This window comes from Bos javanicus, chromosome 11 (assembly GCF_032452875.1).
Source record: "Bos javanicus breed banteng chromosome 11, ARS-OSU_banteng_1.0, whole genome shotgun sequence".
NCBI lineage: Eukaryota > Metazoa > Chordata > Mammalia > Artiodactyla > Bovidae > Bos > Bos javanicus.
In genome coordinates this window covers 26,123,905-26,142,419 of record NC_083878.1, presented here as the reverse complement: position 1 = coordinate 26,142,419, position 18,515 = coordinate 26,123,905, and the positions used below count along the sequence as shown (strand labels likewise).

The following is an 18,515-nucleotide window of genomic DNA, read 5'->3' as shown; positions in this document are numbered from 1 at the left end:
ACAGAAAAGATCTTCATGACCCAGATAATCACAATGGTGTGATCACTCACCTAGAGCCAGACATCCTGGAATGTGAAGTCAAATGGGCCTTAGGAAGCATCACTATGAACAAAGCTAGTGGAGGTGATGGAATTCCAGTTGAGCCATTTCAAATCCTAAAAGATGATGCTGTGAAAGTGCTGCACTCAATATGCCAGCACATTTGGAAAACTCAGCAGGGGCCACAGGACTGGAAAAGGTCAGTTTTCATTCCAATCCCAAAGAAAGGCAATGCCAAAGAATGCTAAAACTACTGCACAATTGCACTCATCTCACACGCTAGTAAAGTAATGCTCAAAATTCTCCAAGCCAGGCTCCAGCAATACATGAACCGTGAACTTCCTGATGTTCAAGCTGGTTTTAGAAAAGGCAGAGGAACCAGAGATCAAATTGCCAACATCCGCTGGATCATAGAAAAAGCAAGAGAGTTCCAGAAAAACATCTATTTCTGCTTTATTGACTATGCCAAGGCCTTTGACTGTGTGGATCACGATAAACTGTGGAAAATTCTGAAAGAGATGGGAATACCAGAGAACCTGACCTGTCTCTTGAGAAATCTGTATGCAGGTCAGGAAGCAACAGTTAGAACTGGACATGGAACAACAGACTGGTTCCAAATAGAAAAAGGAGTATGTCAAGGCTGTATATTGTCACCCTGCTCATTTAACTTATATGCAGAGTACATCATGAGAAACGCTGGGCTGGATGAAGTACAAGCTGGAATCAAGATTGCCAGGAGAAATATCAATAACCTCAGATATGCAGATGACACCACCCTTATGGCAGAAAGTGAAGAGGAACTCAAAAGCCTCTTGATGAAAGTGAAAGTGGAGAGTGAAAAAGTTGGCTTAAAGCTCAACATTCAGAAAACGATGATCGTGGCATCCGGTTCTATCACTTCATGGCGAATAGATGGGGAAACAGTGGAAACAGTGTCAGCCTTTATTTTTCTGGGCTCCAAAATCACTGCAGATGGTGACTGCAGCCATGAAATTAAAAGATGCTTGCTCCTTGGAAGAAAAGTTATGACCAACCTACACAGCATATTAAAAAGCAGAGACATTACTTTGCCAACAAAGGTCCGTCTAGTCAAGGCTATTGTTTTTCCAGTGGTCATGTATGGATGTGAGAGTTGGACTATAAGGAAAGCTGAGAGCCGAAGAATTGATGGCTTTGAACTGTGGTGTTGGAGAAGACTCTTGAGAGTCCCTTGGACTGCAAGGAGATCAACCAGTCCACCCTAAAGGCAATCAGTTCTGACTGTTCATTGGAAGGACTGATGTTGAAGCTGAAACTCCAATACTTTGGCCACCTGATGCAAAGAACTGACTTATCTGAAAAGACCCTGATGCTGGGAAAGATTGAAAGCAGGAGGAGAAGGGGACAACAGAGGATGAGATGGTTTGATGGCATCACCAACTCAATGGAGATGAGTTTGAGTAAACTCCAGGAGTTGGTGATGGAGAGGAAAGCCTGGCATGCTGTGGTCCATGAGGTCGTGAAGAGTCGGACACAACTGAGCGACTGAACTGAACTGAATTGAACTGAGACACATTGACACGATAAGACATGCATAATAGATTACCATGACCCTATTTTCAGTTAAAAATCATCTCTTCCTTGAGATGCATATACACACACATACAGATAGAGAAACAAACAGAAATCCAGAGAGACATCACATGTTAACTGTGAATGTTTTCAGGTGATAACTTTAAAGGTAATTTATTTTCTAAAGAAAATAAGGATTTTCTAATTATCCTACACTTTACATGTATCACGTGTAGTGTATTTTTAACTTTTTTAAATAATGAGGACTATGACACCTAAAAATAAATGTATTCAATGTGCAGGAAAGTATACAGAATTACTGTATGTTAGAAGTAGGAATCTTAGAGAATATCTAGCCAATCTTCTCAAATTCTCATGGTTCCACAGCAGTGATTTAAATTAATTTTATTATAATTTCATATTAATGTATAAGAGTACCTGGTGGAATTTCAAATAAAAATAAACTCAACTCGGGGCACTGAAATCAGCTTTTAGATTATCATTAAAATAACAATCCAAATTTTAAAAATTCACTAGTAAACTGTGGCCGTTTGAGAAGGCATCCACAGACTCCTGGGTTTCCGAGTCCAAGAAGCACTGACACAGTACAAGTTCACTGAGTGACTATCAGAATGAACCCACATTCCCTTCCGTTACGTCCATCACAGCAGAAGTCCAGCCTCCCTCTGACTTGTCATCCTTGCAACTCTAATTCCATAATCCTCTACATATCCCTTCATCGGGCATAATAACCTCCTCCCTTCTAAAATTCAGCTGCCCTGAATCCTCAACTTCTTCTTCAGAACATTCTATTTGTTGGCCTGCACTAACACATGACTATCTCTTGAACACTTCCTCTGCGGTCCTATTAAAGAAGGCTATTTATTCTTCATCACCCCCACACACTTCAGGGCCCTCCCTGCTCTCCAGTGCCACCTAGAGGCAACTACTCTACTTCTCTCCTCTTGCAGCAATCTTAAGAGGCTTGTATCAGCCCACCCTCTTGGTTATCTCTTCCTCAGTCTACCTTCCCCTCTCAGCTACTGTCATTAGTCTTGTTCACCTCACCCCCTACATGGGCATGGGCAACCCACCTATGACCCCGACCTCCAGGTGCCCTTTGCCTCCAGAGACTCTTTCCTTCACTCCACTTCTGCCACATGTCACTTTCGGGGTTCTATCTTGAATCATTTCACTACTGGAAACTGTACCACTTCCAAAATCACATGCACAAACAACACATTCTCTAAGCACTTTTTTCAGAACTTTACTTTTTTCAGCTTTACTGAGAGGCCTCCAAAGTCCATGTATCCTTCTGGGACACACGGCAGACACAGAAGGGTGCTCTGGCTACCTGGGCACTGACGCCGCCTGGTAAAGATGTAGCCTCATTGACACAGAAGTTAGTTCCTGACTAACTTCTGTTATCATGCCTTTAACATGCCCTTAGGTAGACACATGAAGCACAAAAATAAAATAGTATCATATATACAACAACTATCTCTATTATATACATGTAAGATTATATATATCATAAAATAAGATAGTCCCCAACTTAGGATAGTTCCATTTATGATGTTTTGACTTTATGAAAGTGCAAAATTGATATACACTCAGTAGAAACTGTCCTTTTCCCGGGCTAGCGATACGTACTAATAAACTCTTCCTGTGATGGTGGGCAGCAGCAGTGAGCTGCAGCTCCCAGTCAGCCCCTCGATCATGAGGGGAACAAGCAGTACACTTACAACCATTGTTTTTCACTTTCAGTATGTTATTCAATAAACTAACTGTACAAGATATTCAACACTTTATTATAAAATAGGCTGTGTGCTAGGTAACTTGGCTCAACTGTAGGCTGCCGTAAATATTCTGAGCACATTTAAGGAAGGCAATGGCACCCCACTCCAGCACTCTTGCCTGGAAAATCCCATGGACGGAGGAGCCTGGTGGGCTGCAGTCCATGAGGTCGCTAAGAGTCAGACAAGACTTAGTGACTTCACTTTCACTTTTCACTTTCATGCATTGGAGAAAGAAATGGCAACCCACTCCAGTGTTCTTGCCTGGAGAATCCCAGGGACGGGGGAGCCTCGTGGGCTGCCGTCTATGGGGTTGCACAGAGTCAGACACGACTGAAGCGACTTAGCAGCAGTAGCAGCAGCAGGCTAAGCTATCAGGAAGATTCCCTGGAGAAGGGCATGGCAACTCACTCCAGTATTCTTGACTGGAGAATCCCATGGACAGAGTAGCCTCCTGGGCTACAGTCCACGGGGTTGCGAAAGTTGGACATGACTGAAGTGGCTTAGCACACAAGCCGTAGGCTAAGCTATAATGTTGGTTGGGTCAGATGTGTTAAATGCACTTTTTGACTGACAATATTTATGGGGATGTAAGCCCACCATAAGTCAAGGAAGGTCTGTAATATAAACCCCAAATAGGATGAATATCAGCATCTTGGATCTGCAAGTCATGACCTTTTTAGACAGTGTCACCAGCAGTTCTGTGTCTCTGGCCAGAATTTTGTAATCCAAGCAGAGCTGCATGAAGATATGATACATCTGTTCCTGCTCTGTATGGCTACTTCCAAACCCTTTTTGCATCCCTGGCTACACAACAGAAACTTACAGCGAGTGGGACACGGTCTCTTGCTACTCAAGTGTTCTGATGGATATGCTGTCCTTTTCCCCTTTATTTTCCAGAACAATAAATAACCCTTTGAAACCCTGTGACAAACATCATTGAGTGTGTTCACTCAGTCATGTATGACTCTTTGCGACCCCACAGACTGTAGCCCACCAGGCTCCTCTCCATGGAATTCTCCAGGCAAGAATACTGGAGTGGGCTGCTATTCCCTTCTCCAGGGGATCTTCCCGACCCAGAGATTGAACCTGATCTCCTGCACTGCAGGCAGATTCTTTACCATCTGAGCTACCACAATTCAATTATTCCTTAAATGAAATTCCTAAAAGTGAAGTAACTGAATTTAAAAAATGAATATTATTTAAGATAATGCCTTATTGACTTAGATGCTGACTTATTTAAATGGATCCTGGCTTTTATACTTAGTTGAGGTAGAAGACCTTAATATTGTCAAATTATGAAATAAAAATATAGTTAAAATGTTTTAAATTATATTTATTACTATAATTTTTCCTAGATCAATTCACACTAAATATGGTATTGTTGTTCAGTTGCTAAGTCATGTCCAACCTTGTGACCCCATGGACTGCAGTGTACCAGGCTTCCCTGTCCTTCACTATCTCTTGGAGTTTGCTCAAACTCATGTCCATCGAGTTGTGATGCCATCCAACCATCTCATCCTCTTTTCCTCCTGGCCTCAATCTTTCCCAGCATCAGGGTCTTTTCCCTGAGCTGGCTCTTCACATCACACGGGCAAAGTATTGGAGCTTCAGCATCAGTCCTTCCAATGAATATTCAGGGTTGATTTCCTTTAGGATTGACTGGTTGGATCTCCTTGCCATACATAGGACTCTCAAGATCTTCTCCAGTACCACAGTTTGAAAGCATCAATTCTTTGGTGCTCAGCATTCTTTATGGTCCAACTCTCACATCTATACACAACTATCGGAAAAACCATAGCTTTGACTATACAGACCTTTGTAGGCAAAGTGACATCTTTGCTTTTTAATATGTTAAGTTTATCATAGCTTTCCTTCCAAGGAGCAAGTGTCTTTTAATTTCAATGGCTGCTGTCACCATCTGTAGTGATTTTGGAGCCCAAGAAAATAAAATCTGTCACTGCTTCCACTTTTTCCCCATCTATTTGCCATGGATCAGATGCCATTATCTTAGTTTTCTGAATGTTGAAATATGGTATTAGCTAAGTATAAATTTAGCTCATTAACTTCAAACTCAATGATTCCATGACCATGAGTTTGCATAAAATGTCTAAATATTATTTTCAAAATGTAATTATCCTAATATTAGGTGATAAAAACAATAACTTATTTTATATGTAAAATTCTTTCACCTGGGTATTTTCCAATCAAGTCTCAGTGAGAACATTAATGTTATAGTCAACATTCTTCTTAACTAACTTCCCCTTATGGTACTGCTGCTGCTGCTGCTAAGTTGCTTCAGTCGAGTCCGACCCTATGCGACCCCATAGACGGCAGCCCACCAGGCTCCACCGTCCCTGGGATTCTCCAGGCAAGAACACTGGAGTGGGTTGCCATTTCCTTCTCCAATGCATGAAAGTGAAAAGTGAGAGTGAAGTCGCTCAGTCGTGTCCGACTCTTAGCGACCCCATGGACTTCAGCCTACCAGGCTCCTCTGTCCATGGGATTCTCCAGGCAAGAGTGCTGGAGTGGGTGCCATTGCCTTCTCCGCCCCTTATGGTACACAATACTTAAATTTCTCAAAAGATATAATGTGGTATTCTATGTGAAATTATCTCTCTGTTGATCTTAAGGGTTTGCTAAACCTGTGCACACATCAACCCATGGATTTTGGCTGACTTCTGCTCATCTGTGTGGAGATAACTGACATTACTAGAGGAAGAAATGACAAACAGATTTTATCTCAACTGCCAACACTTTCCTGGAATGCTATGGATCAGATGTCATCTTCAGGATCAGCAGAAAAGGGGAACATAATTGATAAAATGTGTGTAGAAGATGTGTGCCTACTATTTTCTATCCCTTACAGAACTATGGAAAGGATCTGATGATAACCAGATCTTAGACAATGGAGAACTGGAAAAGCAAAAACATGGAGGTCTAGATAGCTTCCTTTCCTCTTTCCTGCCACCTAGAGATTGAGGGTTAGGGTGAGAAAATAAGCTCTGGGAAGTGAAAGACTAGTCAGTGATAAAGTTTTCTGAGCCACAGTCTAAGAATACTAGCATGATTAACCCTTTGAAAAAAATTTTTCTGTGACGTTTATTTTTTTCCTTTTCCATTATGGTTTATCATGGGACACTGAATATAGTTCCTGTGTGATACGGTAGGATCTTGTTGATCCATTCTGTATATAATAGTTTACACAGAATGACTATACCTTGATAAGAGGTGAAATGTATGTCAGGAGGATCAGAAGATCATGCCTAAAAACTTGACAATCAAATGAGATTAGAGAAAACAAGAGAGAAAGGTCCAGATAAACGGAGATATCATTAAGAAAAAACATTTAAGAGAATTATGGAAGAGGGTCCATGTAATTCACAGAACAAAGCAGCTGAGACAAGGCCTTAGAATAATACATTACAGCCACAGATGCAAAACTGTGCAAGTAATAATAAGTGCAATATCATCACAAAAAACCAAAATGACCTCATATATATTACCAAAGCCTGTGGCACGAGTGAGTGCAATATATCACTGTGAAGAACAAAAAGAGGAGGAAAACCGCAGCACACTTTGTGTATTTGTATGGTAACTGACAAATATGCAGCGGGTGACAGCATAAACGAATGCATTTGGATGAAAATAAATGAACACATGAAACTTGTGACAGTATACTGGAGATTGCAGCCTGACCATATGGTATCTAATGGCACACATCACAAGAGGAGTATGGATCAAGTACAATGCGTAGGGGATACCAACTGTTCAAGATAGTGTCTAACTCAGTTTGAATTTTCAGTCACTCCTAAAAGAGATAATAACAGACTCACACAGAAACTAGGGTTAGAGGTTAAGTGACTCATTCCAACCCAGAATTCTATACCTAGATAAACTTTCAATCCAGAGTGAGGGTGAAACAAAGATATTTCAGATGTGCAAGGTCTCAAAAATTTTACTTCCCATGTATACTTTCCCAGAAAACTACAAAAGAACGTACTCCACAAAGACATACTTGAGTAAACCAAGAAAAAAGAAGACACAGGATCCAGGAACTGGAGCTCCAACACAAAGATGCAAAGGGAATCCCCAAGATGTTAGGGAGGGACAGTAGCCATACAGCTACTTGTGAAAGGGATACTTAAGTTAACCCTAAATACTGATTTAGCTCAAAATGATAACTACAACATTACTAGAAGTGCAAGTGTGAGAGATGTGGAAGTAAATAGTCTGCTATCAGAGACTCAACAGGTAATGTCTAACATTGTGTTTATGGAAATAGCCCATAAGCACATTATTCAGAAGTAAAGAAGTACAATTATAGAAGAAACAGTAAAAGATATGAAAATGATGGCTTTGAGGAGAGATTTTAAACTGTGTACAGAGGCTTGTTATTTTGCTTTACACACCGTTGTATAATCTTTTGGATAATCTTAAAAAAAAAAATGTTAAGTGTATTTTATTTTTCTGCCATGCCAAGTGCAGAAGTATGATTTTTTCCTTTCTCAAATAACTTTTCCCCAAAGTTTAAAACTTCTTTGTTTTTTATTTGCTTAGTCTTTATATGTACCTTTTTTTTTTTTTTTTGGCCATAGCCATGCGGACTGCAGGATGCCAATTTCCAGACTAGGGATTAACTCATCCTGTTGGCAGGGAAAGCAGAAAGTCGCAACCACTGGACTGCCAGGGAATTTCCTGTAGCTTTTATGTGTGTTAGTTATCTATTGCTACATAGTAAATTACTTCCAAACTTATCAAGTTTTAAAACAACAGCCATTATTTCACCCAGTTTCTCAGAGTCTGGAATCTGAGAGTACCTTAGTTGGATGGCTCTGGCTTAAGAATTTTCATAAAGTTGTAGTCAAGACGTCATTTGAGACAAAAGTTATCTCTTGGCTCAACTGAACTGGAGAATCATTTTCCAAGCTCCTTAACATGGTTGCTGGCAAGAGGCAATCAGTTCCTTGCTGGCTCTTGGCCACAGGCTTCAGTTCTTTGCCACGTGGACTGCACCTGCACACGACATGGCAGCTTGCTTCCTCCAAAGTGAAAGATCAGTGAGAGGTTCCCTAAGACAGGCTGCCTTGTGAAAGACAGCATCCCCATCGTTGGAAATATTCAAACCTAGACTATACAACCACTGTCTGGAATGGCTCTCAACCTTTTGATAAGGTACTAGAACCCTGGGGAAACCTAATTTCCCATTAAAAAACACCAGTGCACACACACAATTCTGCATACATTTCTAGGGAGCTCATGGACCCCAAAAAGTAATTCCATGGATCCCAGGGTAAGAATCCCTATTGCAGAAGACCAGACTATTTCCAGGGTTCTTTCCATTTCTGTGACACTAGTTTAAGATAAGTGAAAGTAAATGTATTATACTCTATATGGTTCATGTTTTTTATATATGCTTGTTTTAGCTATACAAGTTATCTATAAATATGACCATTAGAATAGTATTTACAGTGCTTTTGTGCAAACTGGGAAAAGATGACTCCTCTGGGCTGTCTAGTCAGAAACAAGTACCCCTTCCTCTGGGCTCCTGTGGCCCAGGTCAGGACACACCACTTGACAAGAAAAGGCAGGTTGGGTGTGTTAGTTCCCATCCTTCCATGAGCAGGGCCCAACCAGATTTAAAGTAACCAGCAGGCTGGAGCTTGGTCATCTGGTTAAAGAGTTGAAATACCTAAATTTTTACCAAAGTAATAAAATTAATGTTACCATTGGCTATTAAATCATCACAATGCTTGTGGTGAAAAAAGTACGAAAAAATGCATTACCCCATTTTTACTGCCAATGAAGAAAACAGACTTTTCTCCAATTTCAGCTCCATCACCTTCATTTTCACTACTTCCCCGTTTTTCCACTTCAGCTTTTGCAATTTCCCAGAGAGTTTCACTATGTGAGAGAAAGATAACCAAAATTCAGAAAAACAAAAAGAATCCCTACAAAAGTTTCTTTCCAGCCCAGAGAAATTTCATTTTAATCAGATTTATAAAACAAATCAATATCATTTGTGGGGGAGGACAATGAGCTGGTAAAACTTTGGAGGATTAGTCATTTTCTGTGTACTAGATAGAAGAAGAAATGGTAAACAGAGCCTTTATTGCCAAGATCTGAAGTTGTCTTATTTTGGGACTCCCGGCCGAGGCTGAAAGCTGTATGTGTTAGCTTCTCAGACATACATGAAGGTTCAATGCCTTTTGGAAACATACAACTGGAAAACCACCAACATCTAGGAAAAGGGGGAAACATGTAAAACCAGTCTACCACATAACCTCTGCTACCTGAAATAGTTTTAGTTTTTTAAAATTATACATTTTTTGGCTCCAGATTCCTTTTTTAAAATATAAAGAAGGGAGAAAATCACCTAAAATTCCTTTTGAAAATCATCCTTTCATTCACCTCTCTACACAGATAAGATTTTTTTTTTTTAAAGTAAAGCCTAAATAAATTATGGAGTACTGAACTAAAAAATATGAGTAAGATTTCATGTTTTATCCACCTGAATCTACTACTTTCTGCATAGAGTATGCCAACTTGGGTAAATTACCTAACCTCTTTGGATCCTTCATTCAAGAAATATTTATTGAGCACCTAATATACTCACATTTCTGTGCTAGTCCCCAGGCTCACTTTTGTTTCTTCTCGTCTAACTACTGACTAAAAAACAATATCAACTTCATAGGATTGCCATGATTGTAAAATGTGATAATTCATTTAGGTTAGGGCCTGGCCTATATTATAATCACCTAAAATTAGTGAGTGTTTATAATTATTATTTTTCAAGAATCAGGAAAGGAAAAGGGGGGGTCTGCACTAAAATTCACACATTTACTTCACAGGTGAGCCTCTAAGAACTCAGTCTGGGCCTGTTTGCTCTTCAATTACACCCATTTCTTCATAATGTGATCATCTCCTTTGGAAGTTCCCAGCAGTAGAGAGAAAGAGGTGTCCTAACCATTTACCGTGATGGGAAGCTTAAGGTTCATAAACTCAACAGAGATCACACAGCCCATCCACAATACGGAAAAAAAAAAAAAAAAGCCCAGAAATCTCGCTCTGTGATGGACTCCAGTACCCTACTCTCCTTCTGATGTCCTTACAAGTTGTTCAGGGAAGTTTTAGGCATGATCTTGAGAACAAGTAACTAAAATAAACATCAGAGAAGAGTTAAAATGTATCTGATAGGTGATTAAAATCCCACCCCCTCCCCTTAAAATGTGACCCTATATTTTTCAGTGTCTTCACTAGTTTCCCCTCTTTTATCTTTGTCGTAAACCCCTGCACCCGGACAGGAGGTCCCTGAGGAAGTGGGTTTGTGGTTTGGCTCACCGCCTGAAATCCTGTTCCTAGAATATTGCCGGGCCCCCCCAAAACTCTTTTTTCAGAAACAATGATTAAAGTTGAATCATCTTTCAACATCTCTTAACTTTTCCACCTCTGGAACTTTTCTACTTGCTTTTGGCAGAATCCATACTCTCAAGGATAGTACCTTGACCAACCAGACAGGAACTGCAAACAGGACAACCCTACAATGGGACTCGCTGTAACTCCTCTCCCCACAATACTGGCAGCGGCCTCTCCCTCCACCGCCGCTCCCCGCCTCCACCCCATCCAGGCTGAGTTGAGAAAGAAGGGAGGCTCTCGAGGGTTGCATAAACCAGGCCCAAGCAGGGTTGCAGGGATACCTGGGCATCGTGGCTTGGCCGCCCCAGTGTCCTGGTCGCCGCGTGAGGCCCAGCCTACAATCAGCCGCACGGCGAACTCGGAGAGGCCGGATTGAAGCAGGGTATTGCGTTGCCATGGTAGCTACGTCACAATCATGGGTTGCGTGCAGGGTAGAGGCATCATGGGAAAGGTAGTTTTCAGCGTTCTTGTCTCGTCTCAGCTTCAGCCGTTTCGGATGGGAGAGGAGACTCGTGGCAGTAAATCTGGGACTTAAAAAACTCTGGGCCGAAAATGTTCTTTTATTTAAAAACTATTCTCCTGAGTACCGACTATTTATATGCCGGGGTCTCTGTCTTTAATTACTTTTCTCTCCCCAATAACAGTGATTTGGGAGTGGAGGAAGAAACAATCTCCTGAGCTGTTTTCTAGTGATTTACTAGAGACAAAGATTTTAGTATTTTCCAGCCTTCTGTTTGTTTGGTTGTTTCAGATTTTGTAGAATAGTACATCGTTTGAAAGTGAGAGAAAATATTAGTCGCTTAGTCGTGTTGGACTCTTTGCGACCCCACGGACTCTAGCCTGCCAGCCTCCTCTGTCCATGGAATTCTCCAGGCAAGAAAACTGGAATGGGTGGCTATTCCCTTCTCCACGGGATCTTCCTGACTCAGGGATCAAACCCAGGCCTCCTACATGGCAGGTGGATTCTTTACCATCTGAGCACCAGGGAAGCCCAGCACATTGTTTATGAATAAGTTAGTAAAGCAAATGCATCTCTGTAATACTTCATTTACTTATATCCAAGTTAATAACAAACTCTGAGTTATTAACATTGCTATATGACACACAAACTAATTAAAGGAAGCCAAAGATATAAACTATTGCAGAGAGGTACGATTTACATAAGAACAAGTGACGAGGCCTAAATCTGTCTCGAATGTTGACTGTTGGAAGGAGAAATTTCCCTCTACAGTTCTGTCATTTGCTTAGTCTCTATTGCGTGATGTTCAAGAATATGAATTTTGGAGTAAGATAGTTTGAAGTCCTGACTCAGCCACACTAAGTTGCCACTAGGGATAAATTACTCAATTTCTCTGAGACTTTGCTTCCAATCCGGTAAAGCAGGAAAAAAAATTATGACTTTTAAATGAGATAAATATATGTAAAACATAACTTACAGTGTGTCTGAAACACTGTTTTAAGTGCTTAATATCTGTTATGGTAAGGTAAGTGGCTGATCGGCAGCTTTGAAGAAACACAAGGAAATAAAACAGATGGAAATAAAAGGCATTAACTTCTGATAAAATCTTTGGGGACAAACTTCTCCCAATATTTAGGTGCATTTTGGAGACACAGAAGACTACAGTTACACATAGGAAGGGAAGTAACGGAGGGGAGTTCAACAGAGAAAGGATGATAGCAAGGGAGGCTGATGCATCATGGAGTCAGTATCTATTATATATGCTAGAGCTAGCCCATCTATAAACTCACATCAGTGGGACAAATTGTGATAAATCATGATGGCTGGGGTTCTGGAACTTTATATGCCTTTTGCATGTTAGTTGGGAAGCCCTATTGCTATGGATAACAATAACGGCAGCTAACATTTTTCCAAATGTTTTCTGTGGACGAGGCACAGTATTAGCAAGTTAGTTATAATGGTTTGCATAACTGGGACAGGTGGTTGAGGGAGTGAGTATGGTAACCAGGTGAAGGTTATCTGGCTGGGCCCTAATCACCAGCATTGATTCAGGAGTGAGTCACTTGATTCACCTTGATTTAATTAAGAAGATGAATTCTGTTTTCTATCTTTTTGCCTCCTGAGACTTCATCAGTTCAGTTCAGTTCAGTCGCTCAGTCACGTCCGACTCTGCAACCCCATGAACCCAGCATGCCAGGCCTCCCTGTCCATCACCAACTCCTGGAGTTTACCCAAACTCATGTCCATTGAGTCAGTGATGCCATCTAACCATCTCATCCTCTGTTATCCCTTTCTCCTCCTGCCTTCAATCCTTCCCAAATCAGGGCCTTTTCAAATGAGTTAGCTCTCCGCATCAGGTGGCCAAAGTATTGGAGTTTCAGCTTCAACATCAGTCCTTCCATGAACACCCAGGACTGATTTCCTTTAGGATGGACTGGTTTGATCTCCTTGCAGTCCAAGGGACTCTCAAGAGTCTTCTCCAACACCACAGTTCAAAAGCATCAATTCTTCTGTGCTCAGCTTTCTTTATAGTCCAACTCTCACATCCATACATGACTACTGGAAAAACCATAGCCTTGACTAGACAGACCTTTGTTGACGAAATAATGGCTCTGCTTTTTAATATGCAGTCTAGGTTGATCATAACTTTCCTTCCAAGGAGTAAGCGTCTTTTAATTTCATGGCTGCAATCACCATCTGCAGTGATTTTGGAACCCCAAAAAATAAAGTCAGCCACTGTTTCCCCATCCATTTGCCATGAAGTGATGGGACCGAATGCCATGATCTTAGTTTTCTGAATGTTGAGCTTTAAGCCAACTTTTTCACTCTCCTCTTTCACTTTCATCAAGAGGCTCTATAGTTGTTCTTCACTTTGTGCCATTAGGGGACAAATAAAGTGATTTTCTAGGGTAGATGAAAATTGTTCAAGAGTATACAAAGATTAGAACTGCTCTTCTGGATCAGCCCAAGAAGACTCACAGATTTCAGTGGTGGTGATGGAGGAGGAGATAATTTTATGCTGCTTGCTGAATGAAATGAGCAATTATATGAAAGGTAAAGGTGTGGGCAGAGTATATTCAGTGACCTGTGAATAGTTTGGGGTAGAGGTGTCTGGTGGGGCTAAGGTGGGAGAGTAAGCTAGGTAGGTAGATTGGGCTACCATGAAAGATCTTGCAATCTGGATTTTACTGTGTTGGTTATGAGAAACCAAATAAGATTTCAAATAGGGGTGTGCCATGACTAGACTTTTCCAGCCAGTTGGCTGTTTGTATCAGGTGGCCAAAGTAGTGGAGCTTCAGCATCAGACTTTCCAATGAGTATTCAGGGTTGCTTTCTTTTAAGACCGGTTTGATTTCCTTGCTATCTAAGGGACTCTCAAGAGTCTTCTCCAGCACCACAGTTTGAAAGCTGGAAAGACCCTTGTGCTGGGAAAGATTGAAGGCAAAAGGAGAAGAGGGCAGTAGAGGATGAGATGGTTGGAAAGCAACACCAACTCAATGGACTTGAACTTGAGCAAACTTCGGGAGATAGTGATAGACAGTGAGGCTGTAGTCCATGGGGTCACAAAGAGTTGGATGTGACTTAGTACTGAACAATAACAACAACATGACTAGAACTTAGGTCAGTGAGATAATTTTTTGTAGCTGTGTGAAGGATGCTTCAGAGTCTGGAAGTCATGTATGGAGGCTATTAACAATAGCCCAGAAAGTGACAGAGTTTTAATATATTTTCCTTTTTTTCAAAGTTACATAAACTTTTTGTAGAAAAAATACTATACAGAAAAAACAAAGAGGGTATAATAAGCAAATGCCACAAGTAACAACAACATTTTGATGTTTTTCATTCCAATCTTTTTTGCTCATAGAGCTGACGTTTTACTGTATAATTAACATTCTGATTTCAACATGTATTTTCCTGTATCAATTTTTCAAAAATGCATAATAAACACAGCTTTGATGGCTGCATAAGCTTCCACTATATAGAGTTTTAATAATTAAGCACTCTCCTAATATGAGTGTTTAAAGTTAAACATGAGTTGAGCTAATCAGAATCCTTCTCTGGAATTTTTCAAACAAGCATTAAGAAAATCAAGTCATTCCCTCTCTGAGGGAAACTGGCAATATTTCCTGCTAAATGAAGTACTCTGTAGCAGTAAAATCCCTTTCTTCCTTTAGGGAAAAGAGAATAGGGGGAAATGTGAGGGGAGATGAGGTCCCTGCATGAACCAGTTAGCGGAAAAGCTGCTTCACCTTGTTAGTCTAGCTCCTCATTTTCGCTTCCTCAGTCCCCACATTCCCAAAGCCTTTGGTCCACAGGAATCAGCCCAGAGACTCAGTATTGAGAAGTCCAAATTCCGTGACAGCTGGGGGTGGGAGCGGGGTGGGTGAAATGTGTTCTTGGCATCCCAGAACACTTAAAGCCTTTTTCTAGAAAAATATGATTATCCGTGGTGGCTAATTCTTCAGGATTATACTTCAGTACAATTACGGGCTACAAGTATTGTTCCAGGAACCTGACTACCATGTATTTTTTTCTGTGGAAAAAAATGTCCAAATAACCACTAACAAACACTTTTTTCAAGCCAAGATTTGTAAATTTTCTTGTACATTGAGAGTTAAATTCATTTCTAAGCTATGGTGGTATGTGACTTCAAGGACACACACAGACACAAATCTAGAACATTTAAAATAAAATTTTAGACACAGTTCAATCAACTTACCTATAAGGAACTTATTATGAAATCATGGGAGATCATGATTTATACATATTGTATATATGTCAATAAGCACATATATATATATGATAATTACAATTTGTCCAAACAGCTTCTTTTTATATGGATAAAGCAAAGCAACACAGAAGACAAAGCATGAGTGCAGAAGGAGGTAATAACTACCATTTTCACTAGTAGTACACTTCAGCTTTGACAATGAAAACATTAGGTATTTCTTGAAGATTATTCAAAAGATAATGCTTGAAATGGGTTTTGTAAATCATTTATTATGATTGAAAGGGAGGAAAATGATAGGAGACAAATATTACAATTAAACATGTAACATTATTCTCTTGTAACCAATCATAATAACACACTTTGAATTTTTAAATGGCTATATAAAAGTAATTTCCCAGAAAATAAAATTTTCACATCATCAGTTACAGAAAATTGATTTCTTTCCATCAAAATATTTTATCTCTGCTCTATCAAAACTAAATGCCAAGTCTAGGGTACTACCATTTAAGCTGAGCCTTCACTATTCATTTAAATTAGAAGATTTTAGGGGGGAGCTTACCACATGATGAACTAACTACTGCCTGAGAATAAAGTCCTCATACATATGTAACAGCTCTGCCAAGCCTCTGGCTCACCGACTAATGATTATTAAATGGTTTTCTGGGAACTCAGAAACTCGACCGTATCCCAGCCAAAAGGTGCCTGAGAGTCATCCCAAACTGGTAACCAGTTTATTCTCAAAAATTAATTTGCTTACACAGTGAGTGGCTATGGCTCAAAAGATTAGGAGAACTAGTAAATGGCCATGTATTTCTACGGGTGGTTTCGACCTTTGTCATTATCGGTAAAGCACAATCTTACTTGATCAGTGTATTTCTTGGCTCTGATCTTTCTAAGGATGCTAACATAGGATGGAACGTTTTTAAAAGGCTTAGTGTGAGAACAGTACATTGCCACAGGGAGAAAGCAGCAAAAAAGAAAACAAGAAGGCTCGCCAACAGATTAATTCAGCAGCTAACTTTTTTCCCCCAACTGGTTAAAAAAATACCATACACAAAGTGATAAATATATGTCCAAAATATAAATAAAAAATATTCTACACATAAATAAAATTAAGTATACTCATGATTATTATTTCAATTAAACATTTTTACAATATAATTTTCATGTCTTATCACAGTTTCATTTTCATCATGAATAATAATAAGTACTTTATTTTGACACAAACTGGAATGTACTGACCATTTATGTAACCTAGTAAAGCAATAGGTTTCTAGACTCAACTAAAATTTATCTCCTTTGAAGAAGAGTTACTTTCTCTTTTCTTTAAAAAAAAATATTGTGGGGAATTTATTTTCAAATTATAATTTAAAAGACTGTGTGAAGCAAAGCTTTAAAATTTCTTTGTTTTCAAAGATATCATTATTTAACAAAGCAAGGTCAAGATGACCCAGCACCAATGGAATGAAATGTGGGCAATATTCCAGTGAACTTGGGTTATGTAGATAGCCAAGGAATGTCAGGAATCAATGTTTCATTTTAAGTTTTACACTCCAGTGATCTGAAAAGGTGACAGGGTATACTTTCTAAAACCACACTGGAGGTTCTGGTTACCTGCTGCTGCTGCTGCTAAGTTGCTTCAGTCGTGTCTGACTCTGTGCAACCCCATAGAGGGCAGCCCACTAGGCTCCGCCATCCCTGGGATTTAGCGCCTGCTTTTTCACACAGCGATTCATAGAACTAAAAACTTACCCTTCAACACCACCCAGCAGCTGTTTCTTAAATTGGATACTCTACTTCTTTCTAAATACCGTATCATTAATTAAAAGCACATTTAATTATAGTACATAATTTTTTGGCAGTAAGCATGTCCAAATAATCAACTGGTTTGCCAAATGAGAGTTTGGCAAAACTCCCTTGAATCTCCCTTTCTAAAGATTGCTAGAATATTTTTTCTAAGAGAAAAAAAGCCTTGATGTGTCTGATGGGAAAGGTGATGGAAAAAAAAGGCAAATTCTAACCCAGTTAAGCTAAAAGGAAATCAGCATGTGGGAAAATTTGTTTAGGTTTTATGTGTGTGTGTGTTTAAGTTTTATTACAAGCATTTATTTGAATATTTATGAATCAAATGGAAGAGAGTAACTCCCATTATTTTTAAAGAATGGACTACTACTGTGTGGGTGTCATGCTGCCAGGATGTAAATGAACTTATTTGGAGCTGATGCAGCCACTGCTTAGAAGACAGGGGGAGATGTTTAGGCCCCTGAGCCTCAGAGCAAAGTGGGGCCTTTGGTTGGTCTGCTGTTTGCCAGAAGGGGCTGGCTTCCCATCACCCTGGCTTGGCAACCCTGGGTCTGAGCTGAGAGCAGCGCTGGAGCAGAGAGGTGGTGAACTGCCTTTTGCTGGTAGAAGTTGTTTATGTAGCTGGCGATCAAAAGCGTGATTTCAAGAATCTAAAACAAGAAAAGTGGAATTGTTATCCTCTTGAGAAGTTCTCATCATTTTCCAAAGAGAGTGAAGGGTTGGCCATGAGTGGCCTCCATCTGCAAGTGCCCAGGCCACCAGAGTTCTCTTTCAACCAGATCAAACAGTGGAGTACAGCTGATCCTTGAACAACACAGGGCTTAGGGACCCTGATACTCTGCCGCCGCTGCTGCTAAGTCACTTCAGTCGTGTCTGACTCTGTGCGACCCCCGCAGTCAGAAATCTGTGTGTAACTCTGCAGCACCCTTCTGTGGCCACGATTCCTCTGTATCCATAGTTCCACATCCATGGATTCAACTAACCACGGATCGTGTAGTAATGTAGTATTTACAACTGAAAAACAATCTATGTATAAGTGGACTTGTGCAGTTCATACCTGTGTTGTTCAAGAGTCAACTGTACTTACATGTTCAGCACCATCTATTTTTCCGTTACTTAAACCAGCAGAAAGTGGTACTTTTTTTTTTTTTTTTTTAGAAAGTGGTACTTAAGAAAAAAAGTCAAATTTAGTGGCAATATTAGAAAATGTGACAACAGT

General features: G+C 40.1%; 2 protein-coding genes across 6 annotated transcripts in view; both read right to left on the bottom strand.

Moving 5' to 3' along the window:
- The window catches only part of DYNC2LI1 (dynein cytoplasmic 2 light intermediate chain 1), a 38,246-nt gene extending 27,032 nt beyond the window's left edge, over positions 1-11,214 (bottom strand). Inside the window, exons 1-2 of the mRNA XM_061432214.1 lie at positions 11,084-11,214; positions 9,173-9,290 (exon numbers count right to left, since the gene is read on the bottom strand). Of these exons, the coding sequence (XP_061288198.1) occupies positions 9,173-9,290; positions 11,084-11,199 (234 nt within the window). The 5' untranslated portion in view covers positions 11,200-11,214. The remainder of the gene's footprint in view (positions 1-9,172; positions 9,291-11,083) is intronic.
- PLEKHH2 (pleckstrin homology, MyTH4 and FERM domain containing H2) overlaps positions 1-18,515 on the bottom strand; it is a 524,875-nt gene that overhangs the window by 401,849 nt on the left and 104,511 nt on the right. For 4 of the 5 annotated variants that reach the window (XM_061432220.1, XM_061432218.1, XM_061432217.1 and 1 more), the window contains one exon: positions 15,743-17,946. The exons of the other annotated variant lie outside the window; for it this stretch is intronic. In XM_061432220.1, coding sequence (XP_061288204.1) covers positions 17,764-17,946 — 183 coding nt within the window. In that variant the 3' untranslated portion in view covers positions 15,743-17,763. Of the gene's footprint in view, positions 1-15,742; positions 17,947-18,515 lie in introns of those variants that run through there. 5 annotated transcript variants of the gene reach the window in all.